The following is an 18,491-nucleotide window of genomic DNA, read 5'->3' on the forward strand; positions in this document are numbered from 1 at the left end:
TTTTGCCAGTGCATTTTATACCAGCTACAATTTTTTGATTATATCCAAAGGCAGCGCACAACTGTATTGCAGTAGAGAAACACATTCTGTTGTTTTTGTATGTTCAGAGCTTTACATAAGTCTAAGTGTTATTGCTATTGCTATGACATGCTGCCAATGTAAATGTCTTCCAGTGACTTGGTGCTTTGAGATTGGTTAAGTATGACATGGGAGAAGCAGAATACTAATTGAATTCACTAGCAACAAAGGTTGGAGACCAGGCTAGGTGCATTTGGCACTTTGTTTCTGCTCTGTGCTGTTTAATGAGAGATTTGGCCTGAACATATTTCATGTTGAGTAGAAGATGGTGGAGAGAAGCCCAAGCATGAGATTTGAGATGCCACTGCCTTTTCCCATGTGGATTGAATATCATCTGTCATAGCCAGCATGACAAGATCAAGGGGAAAAAAGGATAGTTTGATCCAGTAGTTGAACATGGTCACCCACACTTTAACTTCCACTTTAATGAGGCCTGTCTCCAATCTCTAGAATAGCATTAGACACACATTTTGGGGATCGGAAGAGTCAATCTTAGAAATTTGAATTTAACAAGTTCTAATGGATACAAAATTGAAGAAAGGGCCCACCTCAGGTGCCTTTGATTGCGGAAGGGATATAGTGGTCATCTCTTGTCTTGAGGAATTTGACAATGGCAGATGAGATACAGATGAATATTTCCTTTAAATTAGTCAATTGATCAATTAATTCCCATATACTTTTACCTTTGGATTGGAGTTCATATATTCCTAACTCAAGGCCTGGGGGCCAGATCTGGCTCACGGATGCTTAGATCTGGCCCACATGGCTGTCCTGGAAACAGTGAAGGACTGGCCTACAGTGCCTCTGTCAGCAAAAATGGAGCCCTCAGTCCTCCTGAACTCCGTTTTTGCTGGCAGAAGGTTGCAGGAGGCCGTTGCAGCCAAAAACGGAGCTCGGGAGCCCATTGTCACTAGCAGAGCACTTGGGCCACCACAGGTGCCCCCAACAGGAGTGACCTCGAGCTGACCATGCCCACCTTGGCCACGGACATCCCAGCCCCCCAAGGTCAAACACAACCCTGATGCGGCCCTCAATGTAAATGAGTTTGACACCCCTGCTTTAGAGAGCGCTTACGATAAATGCACTTCCTTGTCAAAACCTCCATGCTTATTGTCAATGGGTGTCAGGTTTTCAATCAGACTGGTAAAAGGATACTGGTTATGTCTAAATATAGCATATTGGCAAGGCTTTGCAGTTCTGGTTCTATAAATACATACATAATGCTATCAACATGCATAATCATTAACTGTAGGCATTTTTATGTTTATTTAGAGACTGCTTTGTAGGCAAACAAAATATACAAATGTATTGCATTTGAAACTAAAAACTAACATCAGCACAAAAGAGATCGAGAAAGAGGAGAGGGGAAACATTTTTCCAAAATGTAAATAAATGTCCAACTTGGCCCCACTGTTCAATAATTCTCAGTTGGAGATAAAACTTATTCAAAAATAGTCTTCAAAAGAAAGCAATACAGTCCGAACTTAATGAGCAGACAGAGGTGAAATAGAAAACCAAAACAAACTACAATGAAGGAATTTCCACAACGGACCAGGATAAGTAATTACCAACTTCAAGGAGATAACAAGGCACAGTCTGTTGGAAGGACACCAACCAAGATAACTTCAGCCCCAAATAAAACACACTTTGCTTCTAGCAACGCTGTGTTTTAATTGTCTCTCTTATATACTATTCTCCCAGCTACAACCAATGAGAGGAATCATGGCCGCTTCCTCTCTCATAAGCCAAGTTGTTTCCTTCCCCGTTCCTCCCTGCATGTCCTAGGATGAAGAGGGGATGGGCCTGGTTCTTTCTCTGACTGCCCAGCCGGACTCTGCTCTTCCCCAGCCTCCTCCACAACCTCCGGAGCCACACCTCCACTCCCTGTCGGCTGTTCCTTCTGTCCCTCAGATTCTGACTCTAATAAGGGCATTACGGGGATTTGGAAATCATAATTTATGACTTCATGTACGGGGAAATCTTTGATTTACAATAATTCATTTAGTGACTGTTTGAAATTACAACAGCACTGAAAAAAATTACTGAGAACCAGTTCCTCACATTGAAACCAATGCAGCATCTCTGCAGTCACATGATCAAAATCTGGGTGCTTAGCCAGGAGCATGTATTTACATCGGTAGCAACGTCCCAAGAACATTTGATCACCACTTGCACCATCTTGCTAGCCAGCTTCCAACAAGCAAAGTCAGTGAGGGAAGCTGGATTCTCCTGACAACCACATGATTCACTTAACAGCAGTGATTTGTTTAACAATCACGGCGAAAAGATCATAAATTGGATGTGCTTCACTTAAGGACCACCTTGTTTAATAATGGAAATTCTGGTTCCAGTTGCGGTCCTATGTAGAGGACTATCTGCACCTACTTATCTCTCTCTCTTCCTCTCCCTCCTCTCCCTCTGCCTGTCTGCCTGTCTGTCTATCATCTACCTATCTATCTAACTATCATCTATCTATCGTAATTACATCTATTACTAGTCTCCCCCCTCCCTCTCCCCCTCCCTCCCTCCCTCTCTCCCTTCCCCCTCTCTCTCCCTCTCTCCTTACTACATCTATTTAGCTATCCAATCTATCTATCATGGTTACATCTATTACTGGTTTTATATATATATATATATATATGTGTGTGTGTGTGTGTGTGTGTATGTGTGTGTGTGTGTGTGTGTGTGTGTGTGTGTGTGTGTGTGTATATATATATATAACCAGTAATATCCTACAACACCTTGAATCTCCAAATACCTACGCAAGGGTTCTCTTTGTAGACTTCAGTTCAGCATTCAATACCATCATTCCAGACACTCTTCTAAGTAAATTAAACCAACTAGCGGTACCTGAACACACTTGTAAGTGGATCATAAGCTTCCTAACAGACAGGAAGCAGCAGGTGAAGCTAGGCGGAATCACATCCGATACCTGTACAATTAGCACAGCCACCCCAGTCCCAAGGCTGTGTGCTATCTCCACTTCTCCCTATATACTAATGACTGCATCTCAAACGATCCATCTGTTAAAATACTGAAGTTTGCTGATAACACAACAGTGATTGGTCTCATTCGAGACAACGATGAATCTGCATACAGGCAGGAGGTTATACAACTTGCCTCGAGGTGTAACCAGAACAATCTGGAACTGAACACACTCAAAACCGTAGAAATGGTGGTAGACTTTAGAAGAAACTCTCCCTTACTACCACCTCTTACAATACTAGACAACACAGTATCAACAATAGAGACCTTCAAATTTCTAGGTTCTATTATATTACATGACCTAAAATGGACACCTAACATCAAAAACATCATCAAAAAAGCACAACAAAGAATGTTCTTTCTGCGCCAATTCAGAAAGCTCAAACTGCCCAAAGAGCTGCTGATATAGTTCTACAGAGGAATTGTTGAGTCTATCATCTGCACCTCTATAACTGTCTGGTTTGGTTCTGCAACTCAACAGGACAGACAGAGGATAATTAGGACTGCAGAAAAAACAGTTACTACCAACCTGCCTTCCATCGAGGACCTGTATACTGCACGAGTCAAAAAGAGGGCTGTGAAAATATTTACAGACCCCTCACATCCCGGACATAAACTGTTTCAACTCCTTCCCTCAAAATGACGCAATAGAGCACTGCACATCAGAACTAGACACAAGAACAGTTTTTTCCCGAAAGCCATCACTCTGCTAAACAAGTAACTCCCTCAACACTGTTCAACTATTTACAAAGTATACACTACTATTTCTGTTAAATCTTCTCACCACTCCTTATCACCCATCCCCTCCCACTTGACTGTTTCCTAGTATGATTTGATTGTTGATTGTACCCTATGGCTATCATTAAGTGTTGTATGTTATGATTCTTGATTCTTAATGAATGTACATTTTCTTCATGTATACTGAGAGTATTTACACCAAGACAAATTCCTTGGCCAATAAAGTATTCTATTCTACCTATCTACCTATCTGATGCAATACTAGATAACAGCAGGACAATGATGAACCAAGTTGTGATTCATGTAGCAAACTCTGTATAAGAAAATCTGCTATTTTCTTTCTCACAGCATCAAAGTCCAACCACAGAACCTCTGCCTTTTCTCTTGTAGAGAGAAAAACATCTTGAAAAGATTTGACCAACTTTCTTTCTGAGGTTTCTGACAGAGCTTATTGTACCACCGCCTGGGCCATCTTTCAGCCACCTTTGGGTTTTCCTCACACTTTTCAGCTTTCCAAAATGCCAAAGTTTTTTAAACATTCATAACAAAAAGGGAAATATGCAACAGACTCAGAGGGATTGAATTTGATTAATGCAAATTGAATTTAAGTAAAACCTACAGGAAGTTTAGTCTTTCTCTGCTTCATTGATTTTAGCGTGAGGCTCCTGCGTGGAATGGGTAGCCACTGCCTTCCCCAGGGCTATTAAGCAGAATGGGACCAATTTGGAGACAGACTGTAACCGAGGGCAAAGTCTCTGCCTAACTGGGTTTGACACATGTTTTCCTTCTGACCAACTCCTCTGTTTGCATTACAAGCTCCTGAGGACATAAAAGACTCAGAGCTGGCCCTAAGTTATAATACCATTTTTGTCAGCTGATTTCAGGTAACTTGGTCCGTTGTGGCATTTAGTCTTGTATTTTTACAAACTAGGAGGCAGAGAGATGCATATCAGGAAGTTCTACTTTTACCCTCCAAGTCAGACCGGGACATTTTACAGCTTTATATTTTGATAAGGAAACTTGGAAGTTGAAGCCCACACATCTTAAAGTGGCTAAGGTTGAAAAACATTATTATAGATGCAAGGATGCCTCAATGAGTTAAGGACAACTCGCCACCGATGGTCAACTTGTGGGAGAACTCAACTTGGCCAACTCTCCATGGGACAATTTGCTGCAAGATAATTCAATGCTGTATTAATTATTTCATTCAGGATCTTTTGTTATCTGTGACCACGTTTTCATCAAAATTATTTTAACTCTTGTATTTCTGAATAGACTTCATTTTATTATTATTGGCCACAGTTCTGTCGAAATTTATTTAAGTTTTGTACTTGTTGAATTGTCCCATGTGGTGAGTTGTCCCAATACAATAAAAAATAATAATTTGAGAGGCAGCTAGGTTTTCTTGATTGAACTCTTACTACTGCAGAATGCAATCTCTCTATTATCTGTAGACAGGAACAGACAGCTCTCTTCAACTGGCACTTAAGCTCAGTCAATTTGTTTGGGAATTAGGCTAAGCACCTAGTAATTGCTGTCAGACACTTTCTCCTCCATTTCCTCCCCCCCCCCCCAAAAAAAACCCTCCATAACCATCAAGTGGCTGGGAAGAGCTTTAATTATAAAGAAGGTTGTTTTTAAGATTGATTTGCTAGGAGGGTTAATTAAACCTCATTAGGTGTATAGACTAGAGTAAAGCTCTTTTCAGAGCATTGCCAGCACCACTGCACGTATGAAGGACCGACAGTGAATCTTCTAAAGTTGCTGCTAGCTATGCTAAGGGATTTGTGGTTGCTTGGCAACTTGAAATTAAGTTGTGATCACCTTGCTCTCATCTGTCATCTTTTCAACTCGAGCAACTCAGGTGGGTGAAACTAAACATGGTTTCATGTTAGGGCATTGCTCTTCTTGCGGCTAAAAAAAATCTTTGGATCTAGCAAGGAGCAGGTAGCATTTGTCTCTGATAATAAGTAAATAGATAACCATAAGGGTTTTTTTTAGAAAATTAAAATGGAAGATAGTTAGTCAAGCATGTTTCTTGCCCAGAACAAAATATAAGGGAAAGCGAAGCTGGTGGTTCGGGAGTCCTAATGGGCAGGAGGCTAGAGAAAGGAGCAGATAACCTTCTGGGGCTTTGCAAGTAGTGATGTTCCTCATGCAACCATTTCAGAGATCCCTCCCTCCAGCTTTTTTTTATTGGAACTCCATGACATGTCTTTAAAATTCCAACTGCCTCTCCTGGCCTTGAAATGATCTCAGGTCTGTATATTTTCCACGATGACCAGCGCAGAAATAAATTTAGGGAGAAAAATGTCAGGGTGAGACAAATAGGAAAATGGGACATTCTGGTAAATAGTGGTTTGTGACTGATTATGCCCCCCCTCCTGTTCAATTTTTTTTTTTTTGTAAATGGTGAAGAGCATCCCTAAGAGATATTTTCTATGCATGCCCCTGACATATTTTTAAAATTGCATCTCAGCTCAGAAGCACTGAAAAATTAGCAACACCTAACTAATCCTATAGGGCAGTTTTTCAGACTTAGCAATTTTACGATAGGTGGACTTCGACTGGCAGGGGAATTCTAGGAGTTGATGTTCATAATTTTAAAAGCTGCCAGATTTTTTTTAAATTGCTGCTATACATCAATTCTATATGGGAGGAAGGGCAGGGAGGTAAGTCATGAAATAATAGAAGAAATGAATTCACTAGATATCTAGAGTGTAATGCTCTGTGAACAATAAGGAAGAAGCTGAGAACATCGTAGGTGATTCCCTTGCCCTTTTCTGGGTTCCAAGAAACAAAAGAATAACATGATAAATAGAGAAAAGTGCAGTTCTTTTATAGAAAGTGAAGCTTGACACTGGATTCTAGTATTATCAAATGCAAAATGGTGGCTATTATAGATTTGGACAACTCTTAGGGGAGGCTCATGTGGGTAAATTTTCAACTACGAGTGAACAAGGCAATGTTGAATGGCACCATATAAATCTTGTTACCTCTTTCCTGTAGCCTAGCATATTGTGCCAACACAGTCAATGTGCTTTTAGTTCCTGTATGCATAACTTCAGTTTTGGCAGGAATTTTAGGCAACTTAAGAGAGGTAGAAGGAAAGATAAAATTAACATATTAACATTTTTTTAAATTACCATATTTTTACAAAAGTAAAGTCTTCCTTTATTTGAGCTTGACTCTTGATACCTCCATGTTATATTTATGTTGTTTACTTGAAAAGCTGCCATATGGTTTGACATCTGAGGGAAATGGACGATTAAGAAATTAGAAATATAACCAAACAAACAAATAAGGGTGAAGGTTCCTTCTCTGAGCTTGTGGGTTGGTTTCTGAATGTTTTTTTCAGGCTAGATAACATCTTCAATGAAGTTTAGGGGATCCCTGAACTCCACTTAAGATATTACTTATCCTGGTAAGGAAACATTCAGAAACCAACCCACAAGTTCGGAGAATGAACTTTCACCTTCATCCTACACCCAAGATACAGATATTGCCACTATTGCAAATAAATAAATATAAATAAATCCCAGACTCTTTCCTTCTCAATCACGACCTTGGGATTTGTACTCTTCTTCTGTCCAAGATTACATACTTAAGCCAAAGTTTGCTAGGATTTTTCAAGATCAACCAAGGCGTCCTACTATGTTCTGTGACAGCATAGTTTGAGGTACATTCCAAGAAACCAGATGTGCGTATTAGTATTCCTCTAGAATGATAATATAGAAATCCTGACTTTTAAAAAAATCACAGCAGGAGTCTTCAAGTTCCCTTCAGGGAAGAAAAATCTTTTTTGCTCAGCAGGGTGTTTCCAAAGGAAAAAGGTGGATCGAAAACGATCCATTGATGCCTACATCAGCCTTATTGTAAATTGCAGCCAGAGAGCTGACCATTTCCACAGCCAGAAGCCAAAGGGGAGGCGGTCATCAGCAAAATAAAATAAACTTCTGTATTTATCTGGGCAGAAATTCTTTTCTTTGTGCCAAGCACAGATGGAGGACATTAACCTTAGCTTGAAAGGGTCATTCTTTTGGGGGAATGCAAACTGAGCGGTATCTAAAGCAGAGTTCACGAGCGATTGATATTCTGGAATGGTGATAATGTTTAAAAACCTTTAAGCATACTTGCAGCAAAGCAATAAAGATAAATTGCTACAACAGAGATCTTTGGAAGCGTTCCAGGCATGTTGGGGGAGGTGGGGGGGAAGAGAAAAAAGTCATGCTGCTTGGCAGAAGTGTTTTTAGGGGAAAAAAAGAAAAAGTAAGATCCTTGATGTTGCAAGAGACTGGTGATTATGGAGAGCCGAAGTTTATCCCCAGAGGTTTAATTTTAAAATATTTGCCATTAGAGCAGAATTGCGCTTTCCACGAGACATCTAGCTGGAAGGAATATCAAAGAATGTTAATCTTGCAGGAAATAAAGGACTGCTTATTATTGCTACATGGATGTATTAATATATGGGAGTTACAGCAGGAATATTGGGATATTTAGTTTCTGGTATTCTGTTTAATGGCCTATTAGAGTCAGTCTTATTATAATGTACATATATGCTCTCTTCTTTCTCTTTGAAGGTCAGAGTTCCGAGTCAGCCAAATTTATTTTGCTTTCTGTTGTTTGCCATTGCAGAGTCTGTTTCTTCAGTCTCTGGTTGCCCTTGGTCTTGCTTTCGTGGTCATTCTTCAGTGCTGGAGATGGACCAAACCCACATGCTTTGCATGCAGAAATGTCTACCATCAAGTCCTACTTTTATCATTGTTGGCTTTTTCAGGGTAGTATTTTTTTTACAGGTGATGCAAAGAAATCTCTTCCATTGGGAAGTGAAATATATTTTTATTCCTAATGCAGTTGAGTTGTTTTTTTCTTAGAAGTGGTAAGTGTGTCAGTGTGATAAATATAAGGAGGATTAAAAAAAAAACTCTTCTATGTGCCTTTATACAAAAAGTAGTCTGAAACCAGTACAAGTAGACCTCAACTTATGGCTGATCAGTTAGTGACTGCTTGAAATTATGATGGACCTCACTAGGGGTACTTAGGACTGGATACAAAATTCTGATGGCTGCCCCCCCGATCATGTGACTGTTCTTTGGGCATTCAGAAGCTGGGCTTCATTTATGGCCATTTGCAGTGTCCTGCATCATATGATCACGTTTTTGATATTTTTGCCCCAAACTGTCAAAAGTTACTTCTGGTTTTTAGCAAAAATGCCCCCCTAGCAAACCACTAGTTCGCTTAACAACCTCAAAAATGGTTGTAAAAGCAGGTCAGTCACATGAGTGACCCCTTTTACAACTGTCACAACTTTTGAACATGATGGGCATGCTTCTTATTATGTTACCTGTACTCTTGAATGAAGAAGTTTAATTGTAGCTGTGGAGGATAATGTTGTCTTAGGAACTTCAGTACAGAGAATCTGTTTTCAATGCACACAGTAATCTTGCTAATTTTTGGTTATAAAAAAATACTAAACATGCTAAAGGCAGTCAGGTGTTTAACAGCAAACACCGGTTGTTTGGTTTTAAAGGGGAAAACGAAGTGCACTACCCAACTATCCTAACATCTTCAAATTTTAAGTTGTCTTTATAAATTTACAATTGGAATGGGTTACCTAATATTGTTAAATAAATGGTCCATTGAGCAGTAACCATGATGAAGCCCAGATAAGTCAAAAGAATAAATGTACCTTGTTGGTTTCAATGAAGTTTGCTTTGAATGGCTCAAGCTTAGAATGGCATTGCAAAGCAGCCCAGAATTCTTTATGGGCGGTTTCCATTGTTCTTTTATAGCTTTTTAATGCTTTGTTATTTGTCAATGGTAATGATTTTAAATATTTATTGTTTTAGTTTTATCATATGCTGCCCAGACTCACCTGCTTGTGAAATGGGCAGCTAGATAAATAAAATACTTTATTTTCGCTTGGAGCACAATGAATCTATGGTTCTTTATCATTATGAGGTCTAAAATTGCAACCTTAAAATACCACTACATTAAACACAGTGAAGATTCTCAGTAAAGATGTTTGGGTTGAGCCTGTTAAAATGTAAGAAAGAATATTTTAATGCAAATGTTGATATATGGTTTTGCAGATGCAATTTCCATATATTTTTCTTGCTCCAATAGGCAGTCTTGTTCCAAACAATTGAAGCATAATGGATAATGTATCTCTTCTACCTCTAGAAGAGGTAGAAAAGAAATCGCAGGAGATTATGGAATTTCAGCTCTCTTACATACCGACAGTATATTGATGCAAACACACCAACGATTCTGTGTGTTTTCAGTTCTGGGATAAATGACAGAATTTAGTTAGATCTGGCTCAAGTTATCAGCCATTTACACTCTTCCTGTGTAGCTTATCCACAGTAAAGTAAAGAGCCAAATCTCCCTGGAGTTTGGCTGCAGTCACTAAAATTCTGCGTCAGGAACATTCGTAGCCAACAATCAATCCAGAAATGAGCAAAAGAGCTGCATATTCTTAAATAGATACAGGAACAAAGAAAACATTCTAGGAGGTAAGCAATTTCATGAGCTTTTGACCTAAACCATTTAATGAGCTCCATAGGGTAGGCCTTCTCTTTGGGTTGGGATATTCTTGAGATAAATGGATTATCACACAAACATTTCCCACACTTTTTCTACTTGTTTCTTTCTTTCTGTGCGTATATTTACACATTGTAGTATTTATCATTCATAGCCTACAATCACAGGTGATTGTTTCATAGAACAGAGGAAGCTAAGTGTATTCACCTGATGTTTGACACAAATCCTGACACACATAGCTAGGGTTTGTCTATTGTACTCAACCATGTTATAATTTACTTACTTCGGGCTTATGAACAATGAAACCTCAGCCATTGCAGCATGTAAATGGTCTAATGCTGTGATGGCGAACCTAGGGCACACATGCCGGAAGTGGCACACAGAGCCATTTCCCCCGGCATGCTCACCTGGAAGAGCCCCACTGCGCATGTATGCCCATCGCCACCCCCCAACAGCTGATTGTCAGGTATCTGGCGTGCATGCGCGGGGATGCGTGGGTGCACAGGGAACATGTGTGAATGCACAGAGATGCACAGAACGTGAAGGGATTGTGCATGCATGTGCAGATGGATGGCGTGTGGGGGTGATTGGGTGCACATGCGCAGAGACGCGTGGTGCATGAGGGGGATCGCAGATGCAGATGCATGGTGCATAGCGGGAGAATTGTGCACGCAGGTGCAGAGATGCATGGCGTGCAGCGGGGAATCACGCACGCATGTGCAGACATACAGTGCACGGCAAGGGGATTGCATGCGCAGGTGCACAGCACACTGTGGGAATCACATGCGCAGGGGGGTGAGGGGGCCAGCACGCATTGCCTTCTGGGAGCTGGCACATGAGCATGAGTGTACGAGTGTGGGCGCAATTATTGGCACAGGAGCCAAAAAACTTTTGCTACCATTGGTCTAATGTTTTGCCTCGTTTGATTACAATTTATTTAATAAACCATGAAGACAATCAACCAATGGAATAGCTTGTCTTCAGAAATTGTGAGCACTCCATCACTGGAGGTTTTTAAGAAGAAACTAGACCGAGGGTCGACAACCTTAAACTTGAACCTTAAAGAGCCATCTGGACCCATTTCCAGAGGTGGTATTCAGCAGGTTCTGACCAGTTCTGGAGAACCAGAAGCAGAAATTTTGAGCAGTTCGGAGAACCAGCAAATACCACCTCTGACTGGCCCTGCCCACATCTATTCTCTGTCTCCTGAGTCCTAGCTGATTGGCTGGGTCTTCTTTTGTTGCCCTACACAGGAGAACGGAGCTGGAAAGCAGGTTAGTGGGGTGGGGAGGGAATGGGATTTTTCAGTAACCTTCCCTCAAGAGTGGGAAGGGAATGGGGATTTTAAAGTAACCTTCCCCATGGAGTGGGGTGGGAATGGAGATTTTACAGTATCCTTTCCCTGCCATGCCCACTAAGCTATGCCCACCAAGCCATGCCATGCTCACCAAGCCACGCCCACAGTACCGGTAGTAAAAAATTTTTGGAATCCCACCACTGCCCATTTCCCACAGAAAAGAAAACAGCTGGTGCCACAAATACACTTTGACATCTAAAATGAAGATAACACTGCATATATCTAATTTCTCGCCACATATTAAGGATACTGGTCAACCAGTCTCGTCAGCAGTAAAAGCAAATGAATCTGCCCATGTATCATTAAACATTAGGAAACTTTTCTTTTCTTGGATTTATCCATTGTTGGCCTACCGGGTCAAAAAGCTGAATAAATCATCTGCTGGTGGGTGTCGCACATTGGCGGTTATGATGCATATTTTGAGCAACAGGGAACTGCAGCAGAAGGGTGAAAGAGCCACATGCGGCTCCAGAGCCGTGGGTTGCCGACCTCTGGACTAGACAGTCACTTATCTGAAATAGTATAGGTTCTCCTGCTTGAGCAAGGGGATGGACTAAAAGACCTCCAAGATCCTTTCCAGCTCTATTCTACATTCTACAAACTATGGCTTGATATGTTGGCTGAACCTAACTTACTTTAATTTTGCTTGATATGAAAATGCGATTGCATAATGTTGAAACATAAAAATACTATAGCGCAGCACCTGATTTTTGCACATAGCCTTCAACTATACTCATTTAAGAATCTTTCAGTGGGAACAGGTCAGAATTGCAATTTCCAAGCACAATCAAGCTGCATCATCTGCACCAAATAATTAGATTACCTACTGCAACTCAGTTTGGATTCATTTGGATTTCTTCCTTGTCTTGGTTCTTTATCTGCACAAAACCCCCATTTTCTCACTGTTGCAAATGTCCAGTTATTTTAAACGATCTTTTTGACCATATATATCCCATAAATAGATATACATTGAAATGGACCTTCCCTTTGTCCCATTTCTGCAGTACTGTTTGTACTTTGCTGATTTGATAGGACAAGTGTTTCTTAATCTTGGCAATTTGAAGATGTGTGGACTTCAACTCCCAGAATTCCCCAGCCAGCATGTCTGGCTGGGGAATTCTGGGAGTTGAAGTCCACACATCTTCAAGCTGCCAAGATTAAGAAACCATGTGATAGGATATAGGACTACTATTAGGTACTGATTGTGGAATGAATAGGAGAAAATCTTTTTTCTTGTTGACCGGCCCCATGAGAGGTGTCAGAAAGGAAAATGATGAGTTTAGATAGGGTTATTACAGAACATAGCATTTCATATACTCTGCCTCCTCATATTTTTAAAAGTAATACCCAGGCAGCTATGGTGGGAAATCAAGCTTCCTTATGATTGTTTTTGTATGAATTTATTTGTATGTAAAACATGCAGTGGATTCATTGAAATTTCATTAAATTGCACTCCGGCTATACATTGTTCACATCTCTCCTGATATTTGCAAAATTAAGCAGGAGGAAAAAATGCATGCTTTTAACATAATGCAAACTGGTTTTCTTGTCCTTGACTTTCCTTTCCAGTGGCAATTCTTTTGTAAAATAATCTCTGAGCATCTTTGAGAGTATAGTATTTTTTTAAAAAAAATACCATTGACATATACATTGGGGAGGGGAGGGGGGAGAATAACGTGATAGGAAGCCAGAAAAAATGCTGGTCTCTCTTGGCAGCATGTGTCTTTATATGAAACTCGGCTGAGATAGTATCCTTTTTATTTTTAGTATCAAATGATAGGCTGTCTTCCTTTTCACAGATACTTCAGTGATTCCGCCCACCCTCTTGTCTATGAAGACCCTAGATCAGAGTTTCTCAACCGTGGCAGCTTGAAGATATGTGAACTTCAACTCCAAGAATTCCCCAGCCAACATATAGCTGGCTGACAAATTCTGGGAGTTGATGTCTACACATCTTCGAACTGCCAAGACTGAGAAACGCTGGAGATGTTCATAGAATTGCAATGCTCAGAGGCTGAGAATTATCATTCAGCATAATGTAACCTGGTGCAATAGGACTCCAACTTTGCACCCAGAGTGGACACTATAAATGTAGCATTTTTGCAAAGTGAGATGTTAAAATTATGGTCCTCTCCTTTGTTGTCCAAGATTGAGAATGTGGAGCAGTCACTGATATATTTTTTTTGTCAAGCATGCATTTGATAATATTTATAAGTATAAACATGATTAATACATGAAATAGATATGAATAAAAAGGAACATTAAGACAGGGGCAGTAGGTATATTGGTGCGCTTATGCACACCCCTTACAGACCTCTTAGGAATGGGGTGAGGTCAATAGTAGACAGGCTGAGGTTAAAGTTTTTGGGGTTTGGGGAAGAAACCACAGAGTCAGGTTGAGTATTCCAGGCATTAACCACTCTGTTGCTGAAGTCGTATTTCCTGCAATCCAGTTTAGTGTGGTTTACCCTGAGTTTGTATCTGTTGTGTGCTTGTGTATTGTTGAGGTTGAAGCTGAAGTAGTCATTGACGGGTAGAACATTGTAATGGATAATTTGATGTACTACGCTTAGGTCAGACCAAAGGTGGCATAGGTTTAAGTTATCTAAGCCTAAAATTTCAAGTCTTTTTGGCCAAGTTTGAGGCCTTTTTCAGCCTCCCAGAGACTTGAGGAAGGCTTCTCGGGCTTCTGCAGGCTTTGCAGGCTTTGCAGGCTGAAAACTAGCCCCATTTCATCACTTCCGGTATTTTCAGAAAAAAAGAAGTGATGAAATGGGGTTAGTTTTCAGCCTGCAGAAGCCTTCTTCAAGCCTTTGGGAGGCCGAAAATCAGCTGTGAGGCACGTGTATGTGCAGTGAGATAAGTTTGCTTGCAGCTTGCGTGCCGGCACAAATGGCTCTGCATGCCACCTGTGGAACGTGTGCCATAGGTTCGCCATCACAGGGGTAATTCTGTTGTGAGTAGAGGAGTGGATCATAGTGGATCACCACAGCTAACTTCTAGAATTCTCTTGCTATTTATTCTTAAAATATACTGTATTGCTCATCATGGACAAATAAGAGGCCATAAGAAAATTCATTGTCTGATTCTAGGTTTGTTAGCTAGAAAGGTAGGGCCCAAAATCCAAAGAGGTGGAGGTATTACATCTCCTTGATACAGAAGTATATAAGCCATCTGTTGGGAACAGGCAAGCTCTGAACCAGGGGTAGGATTCAATTTTTTTAACAACCGGTTCTGTGGGCGTGGCTTAGATGGTGGGTGTGGCTTTGGTGGTCATGTGACTGGGTGGACATCGCTTGGTGGTCATGTTATTGGCTGGGTGTGGCCAACTCAATATCATTCACATCGAGGCACCATCTCCTCGCCTGGCTTCTCATGACTGTGGGGATGCTGTAACAGTCATAAGTATGAAAAATGGTCATAAGTCACTTTTTTCAGTGCCATTGTAACTTTGAATGGTCACTCCACACAAGCAAAGTACCAGCAAAGGAGGGGAAAAAACTCCAGAGAGGTTCCTGAGACAGGAAGTCTAGTCCTGCCAAGAATGTAATAAGGGTTAACAGAGAGGCAGTTTCTGTAAGCAACACCAGAATGTTTCCTTCCTGCCTTTCTTACAGGATTAGGCCAGTAATTTCTTCTAACAACCAGTTCTCCGAACTGCTTAGAATGTTAACAACCACTTCTAGTGAATAGGTGCGAACTGGTAGAATCCCACCCCTGCTTTGAACTAATGATATGATCTCTTCTTTGTTTCTCTCCAAATTTCTTGTCTAGGTTCGTATCTTGGGGGAGGGATTTGGACAAGAACTATGCTGAGGCTAAAGGCGAAATGATTTTGTTGTGCCCCCTCTCTACAAGAACATTTATTTCATGGGGATTGAGAGGGATGGCAGATGGCACCTGTGTGCCCTTTAGCAGAAGGACAGCAATGTCTGTAAATTCCTTCTATGGCAGGACTGGACCTCCTCCATTTGAAATTTCCTGCCTGAGTTGTTAGCACCTGTTAGAGCTTTCTACCCCAGCTTAGTCTTTCATTCAATTTGATTTAATTTCTGCACTGTTGATTTCTACCAGCTTCAGGGAGCACCTTCAAAACCTAAACAGCCTCTAAAACTGATGACCTTGTAAATGTCTCTTTTGGTCTCAGTATAAAATCTGGATTTTTGTTCCCTGCCAACTGTACAGCCATTCAATTTTAACTTAGTTTCCTCATAAACTGGCATTCTTATTGAAAGACAAGAGTGCAGCCTCGGGTAACAAATTCCCCCTTCCATTTTTTCTCTCACATGTTTTTAGTTGATATTGAACCGTCTTGGTGTCCCTCAAATAACTGGGACAATCAGTGAAGTTTAAAGGCCAATAATATTTATAAAAAATTGTAAGTGTTTCAAAAGAAAAGATACTTCTCTTGAAATCCATTTCTGCCTTCTACTTTTTGTATGGAAGCTATAATGAATCTTTTTGCGATTCTTTTTTTAAAAAACTCTGATTTTATTATGTAATAGTGGTTCTTACCAGTTTTGTTGACAGTTGTGTAACTATAGCTTTTCATTGCTTTCTTGAATTATAGCTCTGATTTTCATAGGATATCTTTCATCCAAGAAGTTAACCATGCTTGACTCTGCTTAGCTTCCAAGATCGGACAGGTGTTACCACTCCTGAAGACTTTGTTATAAACTCAATAGCAATCAGGATAATCTAATAATATTTCTGGGGAGACAGTTAATTTTTCAAAGCTGAGCTACCATTTGGGTTCTGACTACTGAAAGAGGCACTGTTGAAGGAGTTTTCTGAATAATTTATTGGATCTCCAGAAAACATCCGGCTTCTTAGTTCAACAAAAATCAAAGCCAAACTTAATGTAAAGTATTACTTCCCTTCTCTCTCTCTCTCTCTCTCTCTCTCCCTCTCTCTTTCCTGTCCCCTCCCCTTTTTGGCAGGGTTTTTTTTTTTTTTGTATAATTATGAAGGAAAGGCTACTCTTTGTAAAAAATGCCTAGAATTTTGGAAAGATGGGAACATTAAAAAAAAAAAACGAATCTGGAGGCCCTAGTGAGAGTTTAATGAAATTCAGTTTTCTTTCATAAATAATGCAGTAGTTGGTGCTTGATTAGGTGAAGCGAGGAAGACTTGGTGGTTAATGAGATGGATAGCAGGAGAGAGATTGCTTGCAGATGGTTGTCATTTCCAATGATGTGTGTGTGTGTGTATGGGCTTTGAAAGAAAGACTCCAAACTGGGTGTATTTCATTAAAAATCCAAATACCCCCATAAGATTAAGACTTTTTAAAATCTCTGTTTAAACACTGATATTGTTTACTGAAACAAAGGCTGTACTCTGTCTGCACTTGGGTTCATATGTAAGATCACTTTCAGCATTCATAACTAAAAAGGTGACATGGGACAAGAAGAATGCTCAACACTTCCCACTGAAAAACTGCAGTCAAAGGAGAAGTGGGGCATGATGGGGAGTAGTAGAAACCTATCTCTTTTTTTCCTGTTGGCACCTTTCCCCCTTGGGTTTCAAACGCTTTCCCTCCTTGATTTGGGGGTACAGTCCAAGCAAAGGGGGCTGAGCATTTGCCTGTCCTGCTACCCCAGTACAGAATTCTCTCTGCCACATTTCCAGAGGAAGGTAGCATTCTGTGGATGTGTTTTTTAACCCACAGGCCATGGGTCAGCCCTACTAATTGTTGAAGGTGTAAAAATAAAGGCCTGTTGCTGCTCCCTAGTGGTCCCAAGTCCCTTCATGAAGAAATGAAAGAATTAAACCTTGACATAAGCAAAGTCTTTAGGTCTTATAAAAAGCAATGAACATGAAATGAGTTGGAATATTTTTATATTCAGTAAAATATAATTCTATAATCTATCTTTCCTTCCTTCCTTCCTCCCTCCCTCCCTCCCTCCCTCCCTCCCTCCCTCCTCCTCCCTCCCTCCCTCCCCCTCCCTCCTCTTTCTTTCTTTCTTTCTTTCTTTCTTTCTTTCTTTCTTTCTTTCTTTCTTTCTTTCTTTCTTTCTTTCTTTCTTTCCTCAACAGGTTGTATCCACGTCATGCAAGTGCCCTCAACAACCTTGGGACATTGACCAAAGACATAGCACAAGCAAAGGAATACTACAGTAAAGCTCTCCAGCTGAACCCACAGCACAATAGAGTCCTCTTCAATCTTGGAAATCTTCTCAAGTAGGTTTCTGGGCTCCTTCAAGCATTATACAATTACAGTTGAGATATAGCTACGGTATATGTAATTTTGCTGCTTTCAAATCAATCTGGTGACTGCCTAGACAAGTCTCTGCAGTTTCTCTGGCAAGATTTCAGAAGTGGTTTCCCAGCAGGCTACATGCCTAAGGTGGGACTAGAAGTCACAGTCTCCTGGTTTGTATCCAAGTGCCTTTAACTAGTATACTAAACTGGCATGTGTGTATTTGTACATGCATGCATTCATATGCAGTACATATAATCCATTACCCTGGTCCAATTTCAAAAATTTTTCAGCTTCCCAGTCCACAGTAGAGAATGACTGACCAAAGTCACCCAACCAGTTTTCAAGGGTAAGGAAATACCAAAACCCTCACCCAGCATTTAATCTCTATGCTGCACTAGCTTTGAGAGAGAGTGTGAAAGAGAAAGAAAGAACCAATCCAACAGAGATCTAAGTGGACAACTGTTTAGCTTTTTTGATGCAGAAACTAAGTCTTTCCTTGGTCCCTTCCATTGTTTCATAGTGCCTTGCTTGGGTTTTTGACTTAGTGTTATGTGTATAGTTTAGTGTGATATTTGGGGCATTGGCAGT

General features: G+C 40.5%; 1 protein-coding gene across 2 annotated transcripts in view; it reads left to right on the forward strand.

The window, feature by feature from the left end:
- TMTC1 (transmembrane O-mannosyltransferase targeting cadherins 1) overlaps positions 1-18,491 on the forward strand; it is a 143,969-nt gene that overhangs the window by 93,186 nt on the left and 32,292 nt on the right. For both annotated transcript variants that reach the window (XM_026719721.2, XM_026719800.2), the window contains one exon: positions 17,738-17,881. In XM_026719721.2, the coding sequence (XP_026575506.2) occupies positions 17,738-17,881 (144 nt within the window). The remainder of the gene's footprint in view (positions 1-17,737; positions 17,882-18,491) is intronic.

This window comes from Pseudonaja textilis, chromosome 5 (genome assembly GCF_049901715.1).
Source record: "Pseudonaja textilis isolate UNSWEBS1 chromosome 5, rPseTex1.2, whole genome shotgun sequence".
Classification (NCBI taxonomy): Eukaryota; Metazoa; Chordata; class Lepidosauria; order Squamata; family Elapidae; genus Pseudonaja; species Pseudonaja textilis.